The sequence below is a fragment of the Mesocricetus auratus genome, unplaced genomic scaffold, assembly GCF_017639785.1.
Source record: "Mesocricetus auratus isolate SY011 unplaced genomic scaffold, BCM_Maur_2.0 Super-Scaffold_100014, whole genome shotgun sequence".
Taxonomy (NCBI): Eukaryota; Metazoa; Chordata; class Mammalia; order Rodentia; family Cricetidae; genus Mesocricetus; species Mesocricetus auratus.
The window spans coordinates 51,752,909-51,776,994 of NW_024429197.1; the positions used below are offsets into that span (position 1 = coordinate 51,752,909).

Here is a 24,086-nt window from a genome sequence, read left to right on the forward strand (position 1 = left end):
GCTTGCCATATGTAATAGAATTCTTGAATGGTAGTATAAAGATTTCTTAAGTTTGTTTGAAAATTATGTAAGCTGTATTTTCCCTAAGAAATTCTCTAGGTCAGCTATGATAGCACAAGTCTTTAATCCTAGCACTCAAGAGGCAATGGCAGAGGCAGGTTGATCTCTGAGTTGGAGGCTAGTATGGTCTAAGCTAGTTCTTTGCCAGCCAAAGTTATGTATTGGGACACTGTGTCAAATCCCCTCATCCCAAAAAAGAAAAAAAATTAAGAAAAAGATTTTTTGGGGGGGAATTATGAATACTTTAAACAATTAGAATACAGTCCCATAATTTTCTTTTCAGTTTTTACTTCTTTTGTTAGTAGGGGTGAACAAATATTTATGCCAAGGTTTTCTTAGAGTACATATATGTTATATGTTATATTTTGTTTTCAAAGGTTCGGTCTTTGTGGACTTCAGTGAATGAGACACTCATGTTTTTGGAAAAGGAGAGAGAAGTTGTTAGTTCAGTCTTCAGTCTAGTTAACCAGTGTGCTTTGGATGGAACTAATGTTGCTGTTAATATTCCAAGGCTCTTACTTGACAGAATCGAGGAGCAGATATGCCAGGTAAGCTTTGCTGTCAATGTGTTAAAACAGTGTCACTGCGTCTTACTTTTCTTTTCAACTCAGTGATTTCCCACTGCTTCCAGCATTTGTGTTTTTTATTATCTCTAGTGAAGCCTACATAGAGGTCCTGGCAAAGGTGTGTGCATTTGTATCCATTTGCTTTCCTTAATGTCCTCTTCATTGCACAGTTTTGTATAGTATAGAGAGCTTGACACTGCTTAGTGTGAAGATAGTACTGTTTTGGTTCTTTACGTGTGTGTGTGTGCGTGCGTGCGCGTGTGTGTGTGTGTGTGTACATATACCTGCATGGGCACATGTGGGTGGCGATTGATTTATTCCTTAAGGTAATTGTTACTTAATAGTAAAAATCATAAATATTTAACAGCTTATTTCTATAAGAACCTACAGATCTTTGCTTTTTTCCCTCCCTTCTGAATCTTTAGTTGCAGATGGGAAATGTTTATGAGGCTGGAAAATTGAACCTCTTAACAATTATTCAGTTGTTAAATGAAGTCTTGAAAGTAATGAAATATGAACATTCTAAGACTGACCAAGCAAGATTGACAATAGACCTTCATTACCTTGAAAAAGAAACCAAATTTCAGAGGGAAAGACTGTCAGATATGAAACACATGAGGTACACAGAAAGATATTTGGTTATTTTACTATGGGGTGGGTAGGGTGAGAAATACTGGTATTCAAGAGTCTTATATGTGATACATTTCCAGAGAGACATTGAGGTAAAGGGACAAATAATTACTATCTTGTTTGGATTAAAGTATTTGCCTTATGAAAATTCTTTTTGTTTCTGAGATAGAATCTCACTTTTTAGCCCTGGCTGGCTTGGAACTCAGTATGTAGAACATGTTAACCTTGAACTCATGCATGGCTTTATATGCCTATAATCTTAGTTCTTGGGAGGTTGAGGCATGAGGATTGTTAAGTTTGGGGCCAACTTATTCTATAGAGTGAGATTCCCTTGAAAACTGAGCATGACAAAAGTTCTCATTTGAGTAGGTAGGGCTTGGCTCCTTTTAGAGGCTGATGGATTAGGAGTTGGATTCAGAGTGAAGGTCAGAGCTGGGGGAAATAAAACCCTGTGGCAAAAGCCTGTGACCCCAGCACTTGGGAGGCAGAGGCAGGAGGGTGTGGAGCTCTAGGCCACCTTCTGCTAGGTAGCTTAGGCCAGCCTGTAGTGTATGTCACTGTCTCAAAAGAAAGTTTGTTTTTAAAATAAGCGGAGTAGTAGATGTATGATTGCTTTTTTGTTTTAAAAGAAGAAAAAGTGTACTTTAAATTCTAAAGAGTCAATTCTGAGAGTTAATTTATATATAATTTAATGGTTAATCTTTGATATTCTTCTCTGACCTTGTACTATTGTCTTAAATTGTGCTATATTTTTATTTGTCCTTCAAATACAGTTATTTCTTATGATATCATAGGCATAAAATAAAAGAGAACGTCGCTGCAATAAGACAGTCTATCCTTGAAAAGGAAGGAAAATGCCGTAAGAAGTGGAAAGAATTTCTTGGTCTGTCTCCTTTCAGTCTAATTAAAGGCGGGGCTTCAGTAAGTATTATAGACTTGGGATTTGGAGAAGAGTTTAATTTTGGCAATTTTCCTAAGTTTTAACAGTCTTTTAATTTATGCTATAGTAACCTAGAAGAGTGTGTGTGTGTGTGTGTATTTATTGTGTTTACACTGAAGTAGAGGTACAATAGTGTATTACTGTATGTTTGATGAAGGTAGAATAACACATGTGTCATGACGCGCATGCAGAAGGCACAGGATGATCTTAGGGAGTCAGTGCTTTCCAATCCTTTTCTCTTGTGTCCTGGAATTGATTCAGGCCCTCAGGCTTGCTGGACCAGTGCTTTTACCTGCTGAGCCATCTCACCAGCCCAAGTTATTTCTGTTTTGAGAGAGTTTCATATGCCCCAAGTTGACCTTATACTCTCTGTGTAGCTGCTGATGAATATGACCAGCTCATTCTCCTGCATCTGCTCCTAAATGCTAGGACTATAAGCCCGGCCACCATGCTTGGCTCAGTGGCTTTTTAGAGACAGGTACCTGTTGTGTAGCTGTGTATCCCAGGCTGATCTAGAGTACATGTAGCATAAAGCTATCTACATACTAGATTTATAGTTGTGTGCTACTGTGCATTTAAATGTTTTAATTAGTTGCTTTTTCTAAGTACATAATAGTTTTTCATCAAGCTACTGTTATTTATAGTTACTCATTTTAAATTCAGAGGGTTAAAAATACTACTAAATAAAATTTGAGACTTGCTTATACAAACAAATATTATTTGTTTGATTGTAAAAAAATGTTTGCAGGGGAGGGAGAGATGACTTATCAGTTAAGTCCACTGGCTGCTCTTCCAGAGGAGCCTAGCACCCATTCCATGGCTTATCACCAGCTAAAACTTCAATTTCAGGGTATCTGATGCCCTCTTCTGGCTTCTGTGGACACCAGGCACATATGTAGTGCATGTACATGTAGACAAAATGTCCACACACATAAAAATAAAGAAAAAATAGTCACAGGATAGATGTTTGGTAATTTATTGTTAGGGGAAAGTCCACTTATAGAAGAACTTAGCTTTATCATTGTGGTTGTTTGTGAGAGCGTTGACTTTAATTTGTGAATTCTGTATTTTAAGGCTGTGGATCTTTTGCCCCCCATGTCTCCCCTTTCGTTTGATCCTGTGTCAGAGGAAGTACATGGAAAGAGTACACTTCTAAAGTATCCTGCTTTACTTCCAGGTTGGTACGCTCCCCCAGTCGCTTTTCAAGACTGTCTCATTGTAAAGCATTGACTGACCTAGAACATACTGTTAGACCAGTCTGCCCTGGAACTTGCAGCTGTCTTCCTGTCTCTTTGTTCTGAGTGCCAGGAGTGCAAGTGTGTACAACTGCACTTGGCATATTTCTCATTGTTTATAATAGTTATTTCTATTTTTAAAATAATGTTTACATTAATTGTGTGCTTATTGATGTACATGTGTATATACACTCAATAGTGCTTGTGTGGAGGTCGCAGAACAACCGAGTTCTCTCTCTCTGCCTTGTGAGACACCAGGATCAAACTCAGCTAATCAAGCTGGGTGGCAAAGTGCCTTTACATACTGAGCCATCTTGCTGGCTCACCAGTTATTTTTACTGTGAGATGTATGTAGCATAAAATTTCTGTTTTGGTGACAAAAAGTCACAAAGGATAGAATCCTGTCATTTGCAAAACACGAATGCTTCAGCCTATCTGAGGGTTGGGATTTGAGATGTGAGACACCAAACCTGGTGTTTACTCAGTACTGTACAATAGTTGGCTCCGTTTTAGAAACCTGGATTGATAAATCATCTTTAGGACTGTGATGGTAAAGCCTGGTTTCCTGCCTTCTGTCATCTCTGACATATTGACCGTTTACCTCATTGTCATTCATTGTATACAATTAAACCATAATTTATGGTTCTTGTAAGATTTCCCTTTTTATATTATGCAGGTTTTTTCAGACATGCCTAAATGTAGGTTTGTTTTTATCTATTTGGGTTGTGTATGTGTATTCTAGGAGCTCATTATTCTCCAAGTTGGACAATTTGTTTTCCTGTGTCTTCTCTAATATTGCCTATTATTGCCTGTCTTTACATGTGTGTGTTTGTGTGTGTGCGAACATGTGTATGAGGGTGCCCGTAGAGGACAGAAGAAGTGTCAGATACCCCAGAGCTACAGTTAAGATGGTTTTGAGCAGTCTGATATGGTCCTGTAAAAGCAATAAGCTGTAGTTGGACTTTTCCTCAGACTGTTGGGTCTCCCATAATGACAGAGACTTTTATTATGAAAGCTCTGCCAGTAACTTAGGCTTATTCCTAACTAGTTCTCATAACTTAAATCAACCCATTTATATTAATCTATGTACTGCCACATGGCTCGTGGTTATTACTTCTCCTACCTGTCTTGCTTGTTCTCTGTCTCTCCCTGTCTCTGCCCTTCTTCCTAGTGCCTTCTGTGCTTGGAAATCCTGCCTAGCTGTTGACCAGTCAGAGTGACATCTTTACACAGTGTAATCAAATACCTTGTAACAATAAGTGCTTTTTTTTTTGTTTGTTTTTTTTGTTTGTTTGTTTGTTTTGAGACAGGGTTTCTCTGTGTAGTTTTGGAGGCTGTCCTGGCACTCGCTCTGTAGACCAGGCTGGCCTCGAACTCACAGAGATCTGCCTGCCTCTGCCTCCCGAGTGCTGGGATTAAAGGCGTGTGCCACCAACGCCCAGCTTAAGCTATAAGTGCTTTTAACTGCTGAGTCATCTCCATCTTTCATTTTTAAATCCTTTCCTTCTGGAACTCTGTCTTAGGGTTTCTGTTGCTGTAAGCAGACACCAGGACCAGGGCAATTCTTAGAGGAAAACATTTAATGGGGTGGCTTACAGTCTCAGAGGTCTAGTCCATTATGGCGGTATGTGGAGGTGTTCAGGCAGACATGGTGCTGGAGCTGAGAGTCCTGTATCTCTGACATCAGGCAACAGGAAGTGGTCTGAGACACTGGGCATGGCTTGAACATATATGAGACCTCAAAGCCCACCTCCACAGTGACACATTTTCTCCAACAAGGCCATACCTACTCCAATAAAGCCACACCTCCTAATAGTGCCACTCCCATTGGGAGTCATTTTCTTTTAAACACCTGCAAAATCCTATTCTGTTTTGTCACTGTTGTTACTCATTTTGTTTTAGGCAGTGTCTAACTTGAACCCCAGGTCAGCCTCAAACTTGGAGATTCTGGTGCCTCAGTCTCTCAAATGTTGAGATTAGAGGTATGTGGCACCACTCATGACTAGTACATCTAATTCTGTCTTTCATCTCTGTTGTCATTTGTATATAGAAATTCTTACTAGGTGTTGGTGGCACACACCTTTAATCCCAGCACTCAAGGAGGGAGAGGCAGGCGGATCTCTGAGTTCGAAACCAGCCTGATCTACAAGAGCTAGTTTTAGGACAGCCTCCAAAGCCACAGAGAAACCCTGTCTCGAAAAACCTCCCTCTCCCCCTCCTCCTCCTCTTCTCCATATAGGGTTTGGCTATCCTGGAATGCAGTTTGTAGACCAGACTGGCCTCAAATTTACAGAGATTCGTCTGCCTCTGAGTGCTGGGATTTAAATGTGTGTGCCACCATGGCCCTGCAAGTTGTTTCTTCTTCTTGAAATATTTGGTTGCAGTTTTACTTTTAGTGGTTCTCTCCACATGGAGAAGTTCATGTTGGCCTGGAACTCCATGTAGCATAAGTTAATCTTGAACTTACCTTTTTTTCTTTCCTTCTTTTAAAAAATGATTTATTTTTATGTGCATTGGTATTTTGCTTGCTTGTTTGTGTCAGAAATCCTATAGCTAGAGTTATAGACCGTGTGAGCTGCCATGTGGGTGCTGGGAATTGAACCTGGGTCCTCTGGAAGAGCAGCCAATGCTTTTAACCATTGGACCATTTTTCCAGTCCCTGAACTCAGCTTTCTAAGTGCTGGGATTATGAGTATGAGCACCACCTCATGGTTATAAACTTTTTATTTGCCAGACAGATGAGTTTCAGTTCTGCCTACCAGCAACAGGTGATATTTATAGTTGTATGTAGTAATTTGTTTTTACAGTGTTGTACTAGTTTTGTGGTATTTGTGTTTGTTCTCATTTGGGGAATGTTTTATAATTCCATTATAGTCAGTAGATGCAGAGGGTTTTGAAAACTTACGCATGCCTTTCCTTCCAGCACTTTGAGGCAGAAGCAGGGCATCTGTGAGTTTGAGGTCAGCCTGATCTACAGAGTGAGGTCCAGGACAGCCAGGGCCATACGAGAAAGAACCCTGTTGCAGTGCTTTAGTGTCTTTCCTCTCTGGTGTATATCCTCTGCCTCCTTGCATACTTCTGGCATACTGCTGTAGCAGTAGAATAGGGCACTTCAGTCACCACTATCCTAGACTCACTGCTTGGTGTCAGAGTCTCTTTTATTTCTTTGCTGTATTAGTGGGTTAGTGACTGAGTTGTTTATTGATAGGATGGTGAAAACAATTATGTAGGCATATTGATGTCATAATTGCATTGAAATATGCTAAGTACTTTTTGGTTTTGCTTGCTTAATATTGTTAGCACATGATTTATTCACTCTAAATGAAACATGGTTATTTAACACTGAATTGGTGTTGATGATCAAACTTGGGGCCATGCACATGTACCTATCCAAGCTGGCCTCAAACTCTCTGTATAGTGAAGCTGGCCTTGAATTCTTTTTTTTTTTTTTTTTTTTTGGTTTTTCGAGACAAGGTTTCTCTGTGGCTTTGGAGGCTGTCCTGGAACTCGCTCTGTAGACTAGACTGGCCTTGAACTCACAGAGATCCGCCTGCCTCTGCCTCCCAAGTGCTGGGATTAAAGGCATGGGCCACCAACGCCCAGCTTGGCCTTGAATTCTTGCCTTCACCTTCTATGTGCTAGAATAACAGCACCGTGCCTGGCCACATCAATCTTTCTATAGAAGCCTACTACTAGATTGGTGGCATGTGCCCTTACCTGCTGAGCCAACTGTCTTACTGGCCTTAGTTTTTAAAAACTTTCCTGTGTGGTGGTCTGAGTGTGTGAGTATGGGGCAGGGTCTCTTGTTGCTTTTTTGCAGTTCTGCAAGGTCATTTGACCTGCAGTCCCCTATTTTCTCTGTGTCTGCCTCTCATTTCCTTAGGGTCCTGCGGTTATAGCTACACTATGTCTTGGGCTCTAGGGGTTGAACTCAAGTCATCAGCGTTGTACAACAAATCGTTTTTACCCACTGATTATGCCCTTGCCTCCTTACTCATGTTTATGTCATCTTCTGTTTTCTTTCATTTAGAAACCATTCTAACCAGTTGGGATTGAATTCAGCTCAACAGATAGAGCACTTGTGCAACATTAACAAAGCCTGTGTTTGAACCATTTCTAGAGGTCGTTAAATGTTAGACTACACAAACATAACTGAAAGAATAATTTTTGAACTTCCTTAGATACACATAAAGAACATAACCAAGAAAATGGTAGCAGAAGAGAAGCCGATACCCTGGGAGGTGTGTGTGATCTAGCCAACAGGTAAAACATTTGACTTTCATGCTAACTGTTGATTCTAGTCTCATCTTGAGCCAGTTTAGAACTCTGTACTGTAGAATAGTGCATGGTTTCTTCCTTTCAAGCAGACAGTGTCTTTCTACTGCAGCCCCACATTTGCAGAAGACATTCATTACTTGCCTGGGCATTTTTCCTCTTCTATTTATCTGAATATTGTGTTATATGGGAATTATCTGAGTAATGGGGAAGTCCTTCTGTGTGTATATGTAAATAAAGCACTGCTGGCCAATAGGGAAGCAAGATAGGTGGGACTAGGAGTCTAGGAGGATTCTGGGAAATGTAGTCAAGAGAGTGGTTGCCATGTGATTACAGGAAGAGGACACATGAGGGTGCGTCCTTGGAAAGATAAGTCCTTATAGAAAAATATATTATAATTATGGGTTAATATTTAAGTCAGAGCTAGCCAATGAGAAATCAAGCAAATGGCCAACAGCTTCATAATTAATAAAGCGTCCTGTGTGTTATTTGGGGGCTAAAGTGGCAACGGGACCCAGGCGGGATCCCACAACGTCTGAACTTTGAAGAAAGTGCAGGTTTGGACATTGCATAAGGTAAGTTTGGGAATTTTTGCTCTTTTCTGTGTGTGTGAACTATTTTTGAAATCAGTCTTAACCATTGAATCTAAAGGTTTGGGGCGTTTGAGGTCGTCTGGTTTGGGGGGACTTTTTTGACTAGTGCTTTCTGTTGCGGTGGCTGGGTCTAATTTAGCTTTCCTTCTTTAGCCTGCTTAAATTGTTTCCGTCTGTTTTATAAAAGTTTTCTTTCTAGTTTATGTTTGTTATGTGTTTGAGTGCTTTGCTTGCATGTGTGTAAGCGGACTGAGTGCATACGTGGTGCCCTTGGAGGCCAGCAGAGGGTGCCAGATTCACTGAAACTTAGTTACAGTGAAGTGAGCCGCATTGTAGCTGCTAGCGGTAAGCATTCTGCAAGAAGAGCAGGCGCTCTTAGTGGTGAGTCATTGCTCTGGCCCATATACTGCAATTTTTTCTTATTTGTTTGTTTGAGACAGGGTCTCACTCTGTAACTCGGCTCTCTCAGAATACAGGCTGATCTTGAACTCAGACTCACCTGCCTCTGTATCCTTAGTGCTAGGATTAAAGGTGTGCACAATGGTGGGCTTATACTGAAGTTTTTGATGTTTTATAAAGAGTTCACATTCTTTAGGAAAAATATTAGAAGACATCTGATTTACTCTAATACCAGATTCAATATAAAAACTTAAGCCTCTTTTGTTACCACTTCAGGAATTATGTTTTTTTATTGCCCTTTTCCTGTTATCCTATTTAGCTCTTACAATCAATGTCTGATATAAAGTAAAAAACTGGTGACCAGTGAGATACCTTAGTGTGTAAAGGTGCCTACTACCAAGCCTGAGGGCCTGGATGTGATCCTGATCCTTTGGACTCACATAGTGGAAAGAGAGAACTGACTCCTCCAAGTTGTCTGCTGATTTCCATATGTATGCTGTGAAATGCACCCCCCCCATGAATTTTTTTAAAAAAGTAAAAAACTCTGAATTAAATGTAATCCATGTATTTTCTATTGTAAGTAAGAATTATTATGTAACAATGAAACAGGTACACTGAACAGATTGTATTTATGTGTGTATGTGTGGTGTATGCTTATGTATGCACATATGTGTTCAGTGTGCACACCTAGGCATGTGTGCATATGTGGAGGCCAAAGATAATGACTAGGTGTCTTCTATTCCTCCCCACCTTATATTTTGAGGTAGGGTCTCTCACTGAACCTGGATCTCACAAATCAGCTAGATTGGGTGCTAGTGAACCTTTGAGGTCCTTGTGTCTCTGTCTCCTAGAATTACAGGGTTAGGCTGCCATGTCTGACTTTTTTTTATGTGGTTGTTAGTTGAGGCTCTGGAATCTGATCCTCTAGCTTGTGCAGTGAGCACATGAACCATCTCTCCAGCTCTTGTATTGTTTTTTACACTTTTTTATTTCTGTGTGGATGCATGATTGCGTGTGTGTGGGGTCAGAGTGACAACCTTGCGAGCTTTTTTTTTTTTTTTTTTTTTGGTTTTTCGAGACAGGGTTTCTCTGTGGCTTTGGAGGCTGTCCTGGAACTAGCTCTTGTAGACCAGGCTGGCCTCGAACTCACAGAGATTTGCCTGCCTCTGCCTCCCAAGTGCTGGGATTAAAGGTGTGCGCCACCAACGCCCGGCTCAACCTTGTGAGCTTATTCCTTCCTTCTACAATGTCAGTTCCAAAGCTCAAACTTAGGTTGGCAGGGTTGGCAACAGTGGCTTTACTTGCTGAACCATCTTGCCAGTTCCCATCTTTTTTTTTTTTTTTTTTGAGATTTGTTTTTAGTATTTTTTAGTCATGTGTGTATGTGTATGTGCATATGAGTGCAGGTGCCTGTGGAGGCCAGAAAAGGGTGTTTACAAGTTGCTATTTTTATTATTAAAACTTGCACTTCCATGAACATACATAATTTTAATTACTATATTGTGTTTTTTCATGGCTTGGGAAGGGAGCAGTATAAAGTATTTAATACAGCCACACTGTCATTGCAGGCTTAAGGTGGGTGGATTGCTGTTTATTTTTTTCATATTTAAAAATAATTTATATTATTTTTTTTAGAGAAATTCAGTACTTTGTGCTGAAACTTTCAGGATTTCATACATGACAGTATACTTATATTTATCCTTGCTATGGGATTTTAACCTGTAGGTGTTATAAAAAATCTTCTAACCCCCCATGATAAAACCAAAATAAATAAAAGGAAAAATATTTATTATTATGTGTGTGTGGTAGGGGCACAAGTATGTCTTTGTGTGCAAAAATTAGAGGACAACTTTTGAGAGTTTGCTCTGCTCTACTGTGGAATTTGGAGCTTGCACTCAGATTGTTAGGTTGACATGGCAAGTGTTTGTCACTGAGCTGTCTGATATTACAGGCGTGTGCTACCATGTCTAGTTAAAAGAATATTAAAGTCTGCTACTATGAAATTGTATTAACATGCTGAGGATATTGTACTAATGTAATTCTAGTTAGTTGAATTATTATTACTATTTTTTGAGACAGGGTTTGTCTGTATTGCTTTGGAGCCTGTCCTGGAACTCGCTCTGTAGACCAGGCTGGCTTTGAACTTAGAGATCCGCCTGCCTCTGCCTCCCAAGTGCTAGGATTAAAGGTGTGTGCCACCAAAGCTCGGCTGAATTAATTTTTAAGTTGTATTGAATTTGTTATGTGTCAAATCACTTAACCATGTAAAAATGTTATTGACATAAAAAATATAAAGTAAGAACGTTTGGGTTAATTGGGAGAATGATACACAAATTGGGCAGAGGTACTGCTCTAATTGTCACTAGACCTCCCTAGAATAAATTGCCTTTTGATGACCAGGACGAATTGAGAGAAATCGTCATGGACAGATACGGGGCAGACAAATTCTTAGGTATTCAGATACATCAAGTGAGTGAACGCCTCCCTACTTATAACTTTATAACTTGGATTTGCTGTCTTTTCTTTCAGCCCTGTGCCTTTCTCCTTACAGTGTGCTTCGTCATCAGATGCAAACAGTTCCACACTACTTGAAAAGGTATATTGTAAAACAGTTTTCATTTTTGTTGATTTGCTGTAAGACACTGTAGGCAGAGTTTCTCTGTGTCTCAGTAGCCGGTCCCAAATAAATGTGCAGAGACTTATTATCAATTATAAATACTCAGCCAATGGCTCGGGCTTATTAGTAGCTAACTCTTACTAATCTAACTCATATTTCTTAATCTAAGTTCTGCTACCTGGCTCATGGCTCATTAACTTCACTTTCTACAGAGGCTTCCTCCACCTCTGGCTTCCTACTCCTCTCTCTCCACCCTTCTTCCCAGCATTCTCTCTGCCCGGAAAATCCTGCCTCGCCATGTTTATTAATAATGAGAGCAATACGCATTTACAGTATATGAAGATTGTTCCACCGCAAGACACGGCCTTGCTAAATGACCTAGACTCTTTTCTTGAACTCACCGTGTAGCCCAGGCCAATCTTGAACTCATGGCAATTCTCTTGCCTTAGCTGCCGACGTACTGGGATCACACAGGTATCTAATGCCTGTCTTTAAAAATAGTTGTAATTAATTGTGAATATAGTGATTTATAATAAAATATTATTTTGGTGACATAATAACTTAATTATATTCAAAGTTTTTTCTCCCATTTTTGTATGTTTTCAATTCTCTTACTAAGTGAAAATGTGAAATTATTTAGCTCTGCCAGTGAACACATACTTTCACAGTAGTATTGTTTTTTGCCAGTGTGGTGACACACTCAGTCCTGTGATCCTGGTCCTTGAGAGGCCGAAGCATAAGTGTCTCCAGGTGAGGCTAGCTTGGGCTACACTGCAATTCAATGTTAGCCTGCCTACTTGATAAGACACTGTCTTAAAAAGTAAAACAACTCAACTTTTAGCCCATGAATCTCAAATGAAGCTTTTAGCTTCAAAATCTGGAATGAAGAGAGTTTTAAAATCAGCCATGGTTGTTAAGGTTGTAATGTACATCTCTTTTTCAGGATCCAAATATGAGAACTCCCAAAGAGAAAAACACGATGAGTTTTAAGAAAGTGCCAAACTCTGACATGGAAGACTCTCCTTTATTAGATATTGCAAAGAATACACAAACTAGTGTATTCAGCGGATCTCTGCCATTGAAAAAGAGTGATCTGTTCCAGAGAGAGCAAGACCATCTGGTAGAAGAGGTTAGAGAAAGACTATTCATAAATATGCCTGTCTGCCTGCCTGCCTGCCTGTCTGTCTGTCTATCTTCTGTCCTCCCTCCCTCCCTCCCTCCCTGCCTCCCTCCCTCCCTCCCTCCCTCCCTCCCTTCCTCCCTCCCTTCTTTTCTGTTTTCATTTTGCTTTGTTTCTTTCGAGATAGTGTTTCTATGTGTAGCCTTGGTTGTCCTGGAACTCACTCTGTATAGATCAGGCTGGCCTTAAACTCCCAGAGATGGGCCTGCTGCCTCTGCTGGGAAGAAATGTGTGTGCCACCATTGCCTGGCTTCATGCTTCATCTCTGTTATTTTTTTCTAAGTGGTGTTGGGATCAGAAATGGAGTGCAGTTGTTGAGTAGTAGGGGTAGTTTGAAGTAAAGGAAGTCACTGATAATAAAAGTTAGACTAGGGTATGGAGAGATGGTTCAGTGGTTAAGAGCATGTGCTGCTCTTGAAGAGGACCCGAGTTGTCCCTGACACCATGCATGGTGGCCCACAACTGCTGTAACTCAAGATTCAGTGCTATTGCCTTCATGGGCATGCACTAACACATAATTAAAAATACAAATAATTGCCGGGCAGTGGTGGCGCATGCCTTTAATCCCAGAACTCGGGAGGCAGAGGCAGGCAGATCTCTGTGAGTTCGAGACCAGCCTGGTCTATAGGACAAGTTCCAGGACAGCCTCCAAAGCCACAGAGAAACCCTGTCTCGAAAAACAAAATCTTCATAAAACTTAAGGTTAAAATGAAATCAGCCTTTTAAAAAAAGGTAAAAGTAGATTTCTTTAAAAAAATTTAGTCAAGAGCTACATATTAGTTACTTCCTATTCTTTAAATATCATTCAGTGTATAAACATAATACATGGTCAGTAGTTTATGAATTAAACCATTGCATAAATTGTTAGGTAAATACTCTCAAAGTTTATAGCTATTTGAATACTTATTTTGTATTTCTTAGCTTTTTTTTAAATATAAGAACTAAGATTCTGTGATACCATTGAGCAGAGGTTTTTTTGACCTTGTTTTCTAAATATTTCCAAAGAGACAAAATTCACTGGCTATTCTTTAAAGTTTCTTTTTTTAGTTTAATTCTTTGTGTGTGTGTGTGATGGCTCACAACTGTTTGTAATGAGAACTGATGCCCTCTTCTGGCCTGCTGGGATCCATGCAGACAGAATACTGTATACACAATAAATAAATAAATCTTTAAAAAAAAAGGATGTTTCTAACCTGTTCTTTCTTCTTTTGGGCTTGGTCATTTTCTTTCTTTTTTTTCTGTTGCAGGTTGCCAGAGCAGTTCTGTCTGATTCACCACAGTTCTCTGAAGGAAAAGAAGTAAAATTGGAGGAGCTAATTGATACTCTAGTTTCTAATCCTTTCTTACCTAGGAAACAAATTCCCCGAACTCCAGAAAATTTGAGTGAGTTAATGCTTTCTGTCCCATTTTCCCTTTCTAAGACATTGCCACCAGTAGACTCATTATCTAAAACTGTTTCTGTATTTCTTATTTCATTGGCAATGGCTTTTTTTATTGTGATAGAATGGATTTTGTTGAAGTATCCAGTGTGATCACTTATATTTTATACAACACCCTTTTGTCAGTAATCTTTTGTGACTTCAGTGTACCTACACAGAAGCATAACCAGTCCTGATATTATCATCTTGTTTTACTTGTATTACTTGACTATTTTTCTGAAAAATATTTTATTTGGTTTCTTGAGAAAAGATTCTGGTGCCAGTTGAGCCATCTCTACATGGTGGAAGGAGAGAATGGACTCCTAGAAGTCGACCTCTGTCCTTAATACATGTGCCCATACATATGCACATGTGCATATAAACACCCCCCTCAAACAAACGAACAAACAAACGTGTTTAGCGAACATGGGGATTATTATTTTAATCAGCCATCACACTGCTTGCATAGAGTTTTACCCTTGGGCAAAAATAATCATATCGTCAAATGCTTACCCTAGTACTTACAATTGGTGTAGGCACATATCTGATACATAGTCCCTTATTTAACCAATGTGGAGTGTTTGGATTAAATGATTCAGTATAATTTCTTCTTTGCTGCTGATTTAATTCATACTGAAGTGAGACAGCCTGGGTTGGTGTTCTTCAGAGCACAACCAGTGAAATAAATAGGGCCTTGCAGTGTCTTGTTTTAAAAAGTTATGTTTAATACAGCCATGCTCATGTGTTGACCTGTTGTTTATAGCCATTTCCATGCTACAATGGCACATTTGAGCAGTTGTGGGAAATCAGGTAGCCAACAGAGCCTAAAAAACTAATATTTAGGCCTTTATAAAAAAAATTCTGCCCACTTCTGGCATGGAGAGACAAAAATGTTTTTTATGCATGTAATCACATGTATTGTGTAGAGGTGTATATGTGTACTTCAGGAACAGCTGTTGTGTGTACTAACTTGAGTTTGGTCCTTTGGAGGTGAAGTCTTCTGATGTTCAGATTTGTCATCTTGCTGGCATGTATATGGGACCTGGACTGAGGCAGGAGCTTTGTTTTCAGCACTAGAATAAAGATTTTAATTGCATGTCTGTGTTTCAGAATATGTAAATAGTGAATTATTTTTTTTTCACCTTAATTAGTAACTGAAGTTAGGAATTCATGGAGGAAAGCTGTTGAAACTGAAGATAACAGAAGTTCAGAAGGGATTCTAGTAGATGTCAAAGCTAGAGAAGTGTCGCCAGAGTCTTCACCTGTACCAAATAACCAGAGGGAACTAAGCATGGCTCTTTTTTCCTCTGATTTTGATCAATCCTATATGCCTGAAGAAAAAGCTGTCCCAGACCAGCTCAGAAGTGTGCCTCAGAAGCCTCTGGTGACAAGTCAGATCGGCGACCTCACAACAGAAGATGGGTCAGACTTGGGAAATAAGAGAATGTTTTGTGAGCAGGATTTAGAGTGTGTGACCACCAGGCTTTCAGAAACTGGACAAATGGAGGCGTTTTCCCTTGCTGTGGACAGAGGACTAGATATGGTGGGTGTAAGAGAAGAGGACTCTGTTGGAAAATCTGACCATTCACAAGCTTCTCGCAGTGAATCGTCCACACGTAAAACTCTGTTCTGGGACTCTTTTCAGAGGTTGAGTGGCATTGGAATATTACACGAAACTCTTCCAGAAGAAGTTGGTCACCTAAGTCTTGATAGCTGTATTACTTCAGAGACCAGTTTTAGACTGGAACCAAATAGTTCTGTGCACAGTGATGCTTTTCCAGATGATGTTGGAAAAAGACAAACCACTCCAGAAGTGGATTCCAGTTTTCAGGCTATTCTCAGTAGTTACGGGGCACTGAAGAAATCCCTTAACAAATTAAGGCAAGAATCTCACCTGTCTAATTCCATGACACTTAAACAAGATAAAGTAGAATTGAGTCCTGTAGCCAAAGACATACAAGCGAATGATACACATACTTTTTTGGGCACTCAAGATTTGTTTTACACAAAGCCATCTTCCCACATGTTCTTTGATGAAAGAACACAGTCTGTATCACCACTGACTAAAGTTTCTCTGCTGGAGCAAAAATTGAGAACTACGTTACCGAGTAGTCTCAGGGAATTTCTGCCTAACTTAAAAGGTAAGAGTTAACCAGACCTCTGTACACACCCTTGGCGAACTATTCTCTCAACTTGAGAGTAGCATTGTACCTCTGGCTAGCCACAAACTCACTGTATAGTTCAGGCTGACTTCAAATTTACCATGTGGCCCAGGCTATTTCTTTTCTTTCTTTTTTTTTTTTGGTTTTACGAGACAGGGTTTCTCTGTATTGTTTTGGAGGCTGTCGGTCCAACCCGGCCTCGAACTCACAGAGATCTGCCTGCCTCTGCCTCCCGAGTGCTGGGATTAAAGGCATGTACCACCACTGCCCGGCGGCCCAGGCTATTTCTAATCTGTTCACTTGTTTTTTCATAAATATAGTACAAGTGAATGTTGCATGATCATGATGGGTAATGTGATAACTATAATCTTTATACCTTCATCTAGGCTAAGAGAAGTGAGCCCTCTTTATGGGTACTTTCAGAGTTCCTGTGATTATATCTATCCCAAGTCTATCTGTCTTGGTGGTCACAATTCAACCTGTAGGTTATAAGTTATTGAAACTAAGTGACCACATTTTATTAATCATAATTCTCTTATTTTCATGTTTTAAAAGTTGTGTAATAAAGAATTAAAATTATATTTCAGTATTTTAGGACAGATGTGGGCCTTGTTATACTGGTTCCTTGCATATTACTTTGATTTTCCCTTGATAATTAAATACTGTTTTTTTTTTGAAAAGTATTCTAGAAGTGCATTGATTTTTGGAGAAAATGCATTTCAGTAGAAATGGTAATTTTATTTATTATTTACTAGTGCATCTTACACAAAGTAAGCCTTTTAGAAATCAAAAAAATTGCTACTGCTTGGAATTGTTCCTACTTTTCTTTGCAATGCTTATTTTCCTCCTTTAAAAATGAATTTTTGCAGAAGAAGAAATCTCAAGTAAGAACCCTGAAGCAAGAGAACCTCTGATTTGACAAGATGAAGCTGTTTCCAGTTAATTTAGCTGTGATGCACTTAAACTGAAGCCTTGCCATTCAACTGCAGCTGATCTAGACACACCATTGGAAGTATAATAATCTTTTTCCAAGGTCAAAGAACTTACGAATGCACTTTGGCATCTTGTAATGCCATTAGGTGTTTAGGTCTTTTTTGATAAATATATGAGGTTGAACTGTGAAGTATTTAGAAATAGCAAAGGTCAAGTTGTGGGAAACCATTTTGATTCCTAGAATAATCTTGTAACATAAGTTATGGCAAATATCATAGTTATGTTAAAATATCAGTTATTAACATATGGGCAAGTGTGTAATCTAATAACCACTGAATAGCCTCATTTTTCATTTTAGAGAAATAAACCAATGTGTTGGATCTTTAGAGTTTGTGAAATTGTAAACAGGCCTAATGAATTAATTCCAAGTATATTGATCCTGCAGAACGATGTAGATGGGATTAAGCTCATGTGAGAAGACAAGACAGAATGAATTTGAGAAGAGCGTGGGAGAGCTAGGTGATGAGACATTTAAAGAACACTATCAAATTGTATTATTTCATTTACATGGATCGAGAATTTAACCCTAGTTTATATTTAACAAAATTATAAATGAAAAATTCACAAATCTGTTTTACTGTTGTCTGTGGGTGACATGGGACCGGTATTGTTTTGGGGAAAGCAACAAGTTATATGTTACTGATCAGAATCTATTAAAGTTTCCTAGTGCCTACAGTATATCCAAAAATAATTTGAGAAAAGTGAACGTGGATTTAAGTAATTGTAACATTTGTACATTTTGCCTTATTGCCAAGACTTCTTGCCCAGAAATGGGTATGTTTATAACATCTAAGGAATGAGTACATGGGCTTGAATAAATGTGACTAGAAGAGGCACTGAAAGGTTGATTTATCTGTCCCCAAGTCCTCTAGAGAACGAGGGAGGAGAAAGGTTGGAGGAAAGAGCACTGGAAGTAGGAGGGCAGGTTGTCAGAAGGCCATGGGAAGCTCCTCAGTGGCAGTGGATAGAAAGAGAGGACAGGTTCCAAAGGTGCTGGGTTTCACTAACTCAGCAGAGGGACTGTACGTATGGTCTACTGGGAAACCATTCTGTTGTCTGTTTTAGAGATAGACTCATATCTAAATTCTGAGTAGCGTATTAGGTAAGAGGAGTGACTGTCAGACAAGCATCTGTCGTGGCACAGTCAAAGCTGAGTATTTAATATGCATGTTTATTTAACCTTCATAATTGAGATAGCAGGTGCATCTAGCCTGCGGGTAATGAAGCTATGGAGAATAAAAGGCTGGAGTGGAATGCGGGGATCATCTGAGATGCCTTTTTAAGATGCTTGTCTATGAGAGGGCCTAGAAATCCCATCTCAGGTATGCTTCCCTGCTAATTTACAAGTTAGGAAGGAGAGCCCCACCCTGGATTAGCCACAAACCACACCCAAACACCTGTTTTCACAGAGAGGTCCTTTACTAAGTGGGGAAGAAACGTTAAAGTGGCTGCCTTCTCACTCAGGCAGAAAAACAGCAGCAAATGACCTTGCAGGTGCCATTTTTAAGAGGAGGAAAAGGGGAGGTCAGTATAAGAATGGGCTAGGATACAGTGCTAAAGGAGATAGGGTACAGGGGAGAAGGGGAAGGGACAAGGGACATTTGTCCCAAAGGGTTAGGATTGCCTCTTGGTGGAGAGGAGACAGACGTGGCATATAAGCAGATGGCAGTTTATAAAGTTATGGGGGGAACCCTGTGTTAGGATGGGGTGTTTAATTTTAATTGGACGTTAATTAGGTGAACCAAAGGGGGCTTTTCATTGCTGGATTTAATTCTTTGATAGCTGGACCTTGGTAGTCAGCCTCAGGAGGAGGAAGTAGCCAATTAGGAAATAGACCTTGGTGGCTAGCTTTAGGGATGTAATTATCCTGTTTTTAGCAAGGAGGAGGGAATGGGAGAGTCCCATGAAAAGTGGGCTAGTGTCTCTTCAGGTTCAATGCTGCTAAGAGGTTGTGATTCATATTAGCCCTCAGGTACTGTAAGAAGTGATATGTGATCTGTGGGTATTGCCCTAGGAGCCCTTCAGTGACTGAAATTTACCTGTGTTCTGCTGAGTGTTCCTGCCATGTTTATTTCCTGTTTACAGCACCATAAACAAAATCTCTCCATGTAATTTCTCCAAAACTGACTATAACTTAATGCTTTTGGCGCCTTCCCATCCCTTATCTCTTGAAGTTCCCTTTGAAGATAAAGAATGTCTTTGATCATGTCCTTGCTTAGAAGCCCATTGATGGTTCGTTGTAATTCTAGAATAGGGTTTTAATTTAAAGATAGCTCTCCTACTTAGAATCCCCTTTCTCCCTTCCCCTGGGATCTTTTAGTGTGCTTACCTTGCCCTTGTAGCTCATCTCATTTCTTTAATTATTTTGACTTGAAAAATTTAATAACCTTTAATCATACCAGTTAGAGTTACTTTTTAAATTTTGTTTTCATGTGTGTTGATATTTGCCTGCGTGTCTTGTCTGTGTACCACTTCAGTGTCTGGTCTCCATGGAGGCCTGCAGAGGGAGTGCGATCCCTTGAGACTTGAGTTACAGGTTGGTGTTAGCTTCCATGTAGGTGCTGGGACTTGAACCTGGATGCCCGGAATGAAGACCTAATACTTGTGAATTAGGAGGCATCTCTCAAGCCCTTTTAAGCTCAGAACAGCACTTAAATCCTTTATAAACACCTTTAATCTGTGCACTTGGGAGGCACACACAGGTGGATCTCTGAGTTCAAAGCCAGCCTGGTCCACATAGTGAGTTCCAGGACAGCCAGAACTGCACAGTGAGACCTTTGTCTGGAGAACAAACAAAGCTCAGAACAAACCACACTTTCCATCTTGAAGTCTTAAATCTGTTCTCCCTAGAACATGGTCTTGTCTTTTCTGAAGTGTATTGTTTAACTTTTGCTGTTTGTTTTGGTGTGTGTGTAAGAGAGAGGGAGGAGGGATTTTGCTGTTTTGTTCAGGTTAGCTCACAGCAAGCTTCCTGCCTCAGCCTCCCAAGTTCGGGAACTACAGATGTTTGCCTAGCTTTCACTTAGGGTCTTCACTGGATACCTCCCCCAAAGTGTGTGTGATCTCTGATCACAGCAGCTGATGCAAACTTAGATACCTACCTTCTTACCTCTGTAGATGACTGTGGGGTATGGGTATGCATGTGCATACAAACACACATAAACAAGACACACTTATCCCAAGGGTGACATGTCATTGGTGCAGATACTGCAGTACTGGAATTTTGTGTGCCTACATGACAGAATAAAAGGTAAATAAGTAAGTAGTTTTTTTCTTTGGTTACATGAAGTGTACCTTGTTTTCTTCACAAAGATTAAAAGCTGTGCAAATGGACTTCTACATTAAGTAAAACTTTAGATGCAAGTATGTCCCAATTATTACTGTGGGGGTGGGATCAAACCTATGAGTGCAAAGAATGCACTCTCAGTCCCTGAAAATAAAATGTTTAAATAGGGCAAGTTGCTGAGCATGAAAAATGTTACCAAGTGGGATAAAGAATAGTTTCAGAAGTTAAAGAAGATTTGGAGGGCAGAGATTAAGCTGAACTGAATATACTAAACAGGCAGTTTTGAAACCTTTACTTTTCTTAGTTATAAGGTATGACATCTATTTTATGTAAAGTATAAACAGGAATTCTTAAGACCTGTATAGAAGCAAAGTATTGTTTCCCTAGTGCAATGTGTTCAAGACCTTTTGTTTAATGTGTGAGGACAGTGTAAAGTGCAGTTTCTTTATGCACTGAGAGCTGGTGAGTCTATACTCTTAAGTGGAAAATGTCTATTAGTCCTATTTATAAGTGTGTTCTACATACTACTGTCTAGAATAAATATTCAGTGTTTTACCACCCGTCTGGAATGCTCTCTATTTCAAAAAGAATTACGCCTCCAACACATCGCTGAATTTACCACTTCAAAAAGTACAACTTGACCAAAATAATTTGAAAGGCTCAGTGATACAGGTAAGAATATTTTGTTACTGACATTTTAATCCCTAGAATCCAGATTTACTACAAGAGGTTTTATTTTATTTTGAGGTAAGGTTTTGCTATGCAGCCCTGGAACTCCCTGTGTAGACCATGGTGGCCTGAGTGATTGGTCTTTCTGTCTGCCTCTAAGTGCTGGGATTTATGCCCAGGGTACACCATATATTTAGTAGCTTCTTGCTCTTCATGGTAGGAAACCTGTCATCACACCTTCTGCTAGTGTTCAGTAAATATGTGAAAAGGCTTAGAAACTTTAAAGCTTTATCACTTATATGCACTGCCTCACTTGCAGAATGAAAAGCTACTAGTTGATCTGGAGTCTCTGTTAAGCTATTACTAGAACCGGAATGGGGCAGTTTATTGTATTGTTCTCCATACCATATGGCCAGTGCACATCAGGAACCTCAGACTCTTCCCCACAAAATGATCTTCAAATCCGGTATCACTTTCTTTGATTTATAAATTTGGAATTGCATGATACCTAAAATGATAGGAGTGGTTTTTTTTTTTCTTTAAAAATCTTTTCTGTCACTGGTGGTAGAGGGGTATAATAGGAAGGATAGGAAGGACAAAGTGTCTCACCTTAATCAGGTCATATCAGTTTCCTCGTGTATTAGTGATGAAGTAACCATCTCCCAGGTTGTGAGGGTAAATTAAAATACACACATGTGAAGAACTTAATACCTGGCATGTAAAGCGTTTGAACTTAGCCAGGTGTCTCTCGTAGTAATTAAGAGGAATGGCTCAGTGGTCAAAGCTAGTCGGGTACACTATTCTGGATGCTTTACTGTGTTAAAGTTTTTGGCAGTCCTATGTCATGGTATTATTGGACCCACACCAAGGGAACAGGCAGTGAAAAGAAATGTCTTGCCCAAGTGACAAGTACTCTGCTATATCCTTGTTTTCTGATGACCTTGAACTCCCAATCCGGCCTTCACCGGGGATTACAGGCATGCACCACTACCCCATTTTTGCTAGGCAACCCACTTACCAGTTGAGCTGCACTATATAAATATCCAGCCATTGAAAACAGTTTTTAATTAAAATTTTTTATGTGTATGGCTGTTCCATGCCTGGTGCTTGCAGAGGCCAGAAGACTGTTCAATCCCCTAGAACTGGGTGCTCGGAATCCTGGGGATTGAACCCAGGTATTCTGGAGAAGCAGACAGTGCTCTCTAACCACTATCACAGCTACAGTCCCTTGAGTCTTAACCACCGCCAGAGTGATGGAGGCCCAACCAGCAAACAAATACTGTGGATAGTCAGAATCTTTACCATTAAGGACCTTCAAATTATTTCAAACAACGTATTTTAAATTGCTAATAATAAATGTTTATTCATGATTGAAACCGAGGATTTAGAAATACATTTTAATAGCTTGCTGATAAAATAGTAACATTCCACCTTTGTGATCTGATAATACAGAAGATAACTGCTTTAATATTCTTATCTATTATAACCAGGTAACCAGAACACACACACACACAAACCACCTACTTTAGTGTTACATCACACCAACTTCTCATAAAAGGCCGTCTTGAAGCTCTACTGGGTAGCTGAGAACATAGCGCCCAATGCTAACACTAGGGAAGAGAGGGGATAGTAAGCACACATTTCAGAGCTCACTTTTAAGCACACGACATTATGATATCAAAAACAAGGGATGCAAAAGGGAAAAAAAAGTAATTCGGCATTTTACTAATGAGCATCTGGCATTACTCAACGCATGAGGAGGCTGTGCTTGGGGCCGTCTACTCTCTCCAGCTTCTCAAAGTGTTTCCTGGCGTTACGGATGTTGATCAGAGTAGCTGCAGAAGGGATGGATGGATCTGACATGACCACCATCACATAGGTGTTTGACGTGAAGATGTCGATGAAGGCAGCGAAGTTAGAATTCCTCACCTCCATGCTCTGGAAAGAAGCGGCCAATTTGCTGCAGCTTAGCTTGAACTGCTTGATGATGTTGCTGATCTTCTCGAAGCGGTGCACATCGCGCTGCTCTTTGCACTGGTAGTGGGAAATCACCAGGAACGTGGCCCTCTCGAACAGCAGAACTTCGTCAGCCTCAATGATCTGGGCAAAATTCCTGAGGTTCATCTCCAGCTGCTGAACGTTGGGGATCAGCTGGTAGACGATGCTGGACCAGGCTTTGTAGAGCGTCTCATCCCAGATGGACGTTCGAAAACAGGCGCACTCCAGCGGGCGAGACAAACGCCTCAGGTCTTCCTCTCGCTCTTTAAAAATCAGGTCACGTTGGTCTTCCTGAACCAGATCCATTTTGTGCACTAGGCAGAAGATTTTGGCATCAGGTGAATTCTGGAGGATGGCTTCCAGACACGACTGGTAATAATGCATGTCTTTCTCCAGTTCGCGGCTCTCTACGTCAAACACGTATATCAGAACCTCCACGTTACGGAAGATGTTGTCCCGCTGGCTGGTGAAGTAATTTTCCATAAAGGTGTCCTGGCCGCCACAGTCCCACAGGTTCAGCACCAGGTTCCCCAGGAATCGAACGTGGGAGTGCTCCACGTCGATGGTGGCACCCAGGCGCCTGGTGTCACGCGCAATGTAATTTGCAAAGATGATCGACCTCATGCTGGTCTTCCCCGACCCGCTCTTCCCCATCAGCAGCACCTTCTTCTTCATGGCTGTGTTTGGCATCACCTGCCGGCGTCGCCACGGACTGGGCCTGGGGCGCGGCCTAACGGCGGACCGACCGGGGGCGGGGACGGCGGCTCCGGGGGCTGGGCGACGGGCACCGCCGGGCAGCGGGAGGCCGAGCGCTCGAGCTCGGGGCAGGAGAGACCGCGGCGGGGCGAGGCCTCAGAGAACGGCGCCGGGGGCAACGTCTACAGCCGCTCCGAGCTAGCGACAGCCGACCAGTGATGCGATCAGCTCCAGCCGGGCCGCCACCCACTTCCCGCCGGCATCTCGCGAGAACTCGGCGTTCATGCCACCACCCACTTCCGGCGGTGACAACGCGAGAACGGGGGCTAAATCCTTGGCAGTCGGTGGAATCCTGAGAAACCGCTTCCT

General features: G+C 40.7%; 2 protein-coding genes and 1 non-coding gene across 3 annotated transcripts in view; 2 read left to right on the top strand and 1 right to left on the bottom strand.

Moving 5' to 3' along the window:
• Haus6 (HAUS augmin like complex subunit 6) overlaps positions 1-20,909 on the top strand; it is a 34,211-nt gene extending 13,302 nt beyond the window's left edge. Inside the window, exons 8-17 of the mRNA XM_013116502.3 lie at positions 438-608; positions 1,052-1,245; positions 2,051-2,177; positions 3,271-3,373; positions 7,613-7,694; positions 11,228-11,294; positions 12,259-12,444; positions 13,743-13,878; positions 15,065-16,054; positions 16,945-20,909. Coding sequence (XP_012971956.1) covers positions 438-608; positions 1,052-1,245; positions 2,051-2,177; positions 3,271-3,373; positions 7,613-7,694; positions 11,228-11,294; positions 12,259-12,444; positions 13,743-13,878; positions 15,065-16,054; positions 16,945-16,994 — 2,106 coding nt within the window. The 3' untranslated portion in view covers positions 16,995-20,909. The remainder of the gene's footprint in view (positions 1-437; positions 609-1,051; positions 1,246-2,050; positions 2,178-3,270; positions 3,374-7,612; positions 7,695-11,227; positions 11,295-12,258; positions 12,445-13,742; positions 13,879-15,064; positions 16,055-16,944) is intronic.
• On the top strand, positions 11,014-11,144 carry LOC121144186. The gene has a single exon (XR_005881510.1).
• Positions 20,910-22,359: 1,450 nt separating the features above from the next.
• On the bottom strand, positions 22,360-23,971 carry Rraga (Ras related GTP binding A). Its single transcript, XM_005074274.4, has one exon. The coding sequence runs from the start codon at positions 23,709-23,711 to the stop codon at positions 22,770-22,772; it is 942 nt and encodes a 313-aa protein (XP_005074331.1). The 5' UTR covers positions 23,712-23,971; the 3' UTR covers positions 22,360-22,769.
• Positions 23,972-24,086: the final 115 nt, after the last annotated feature.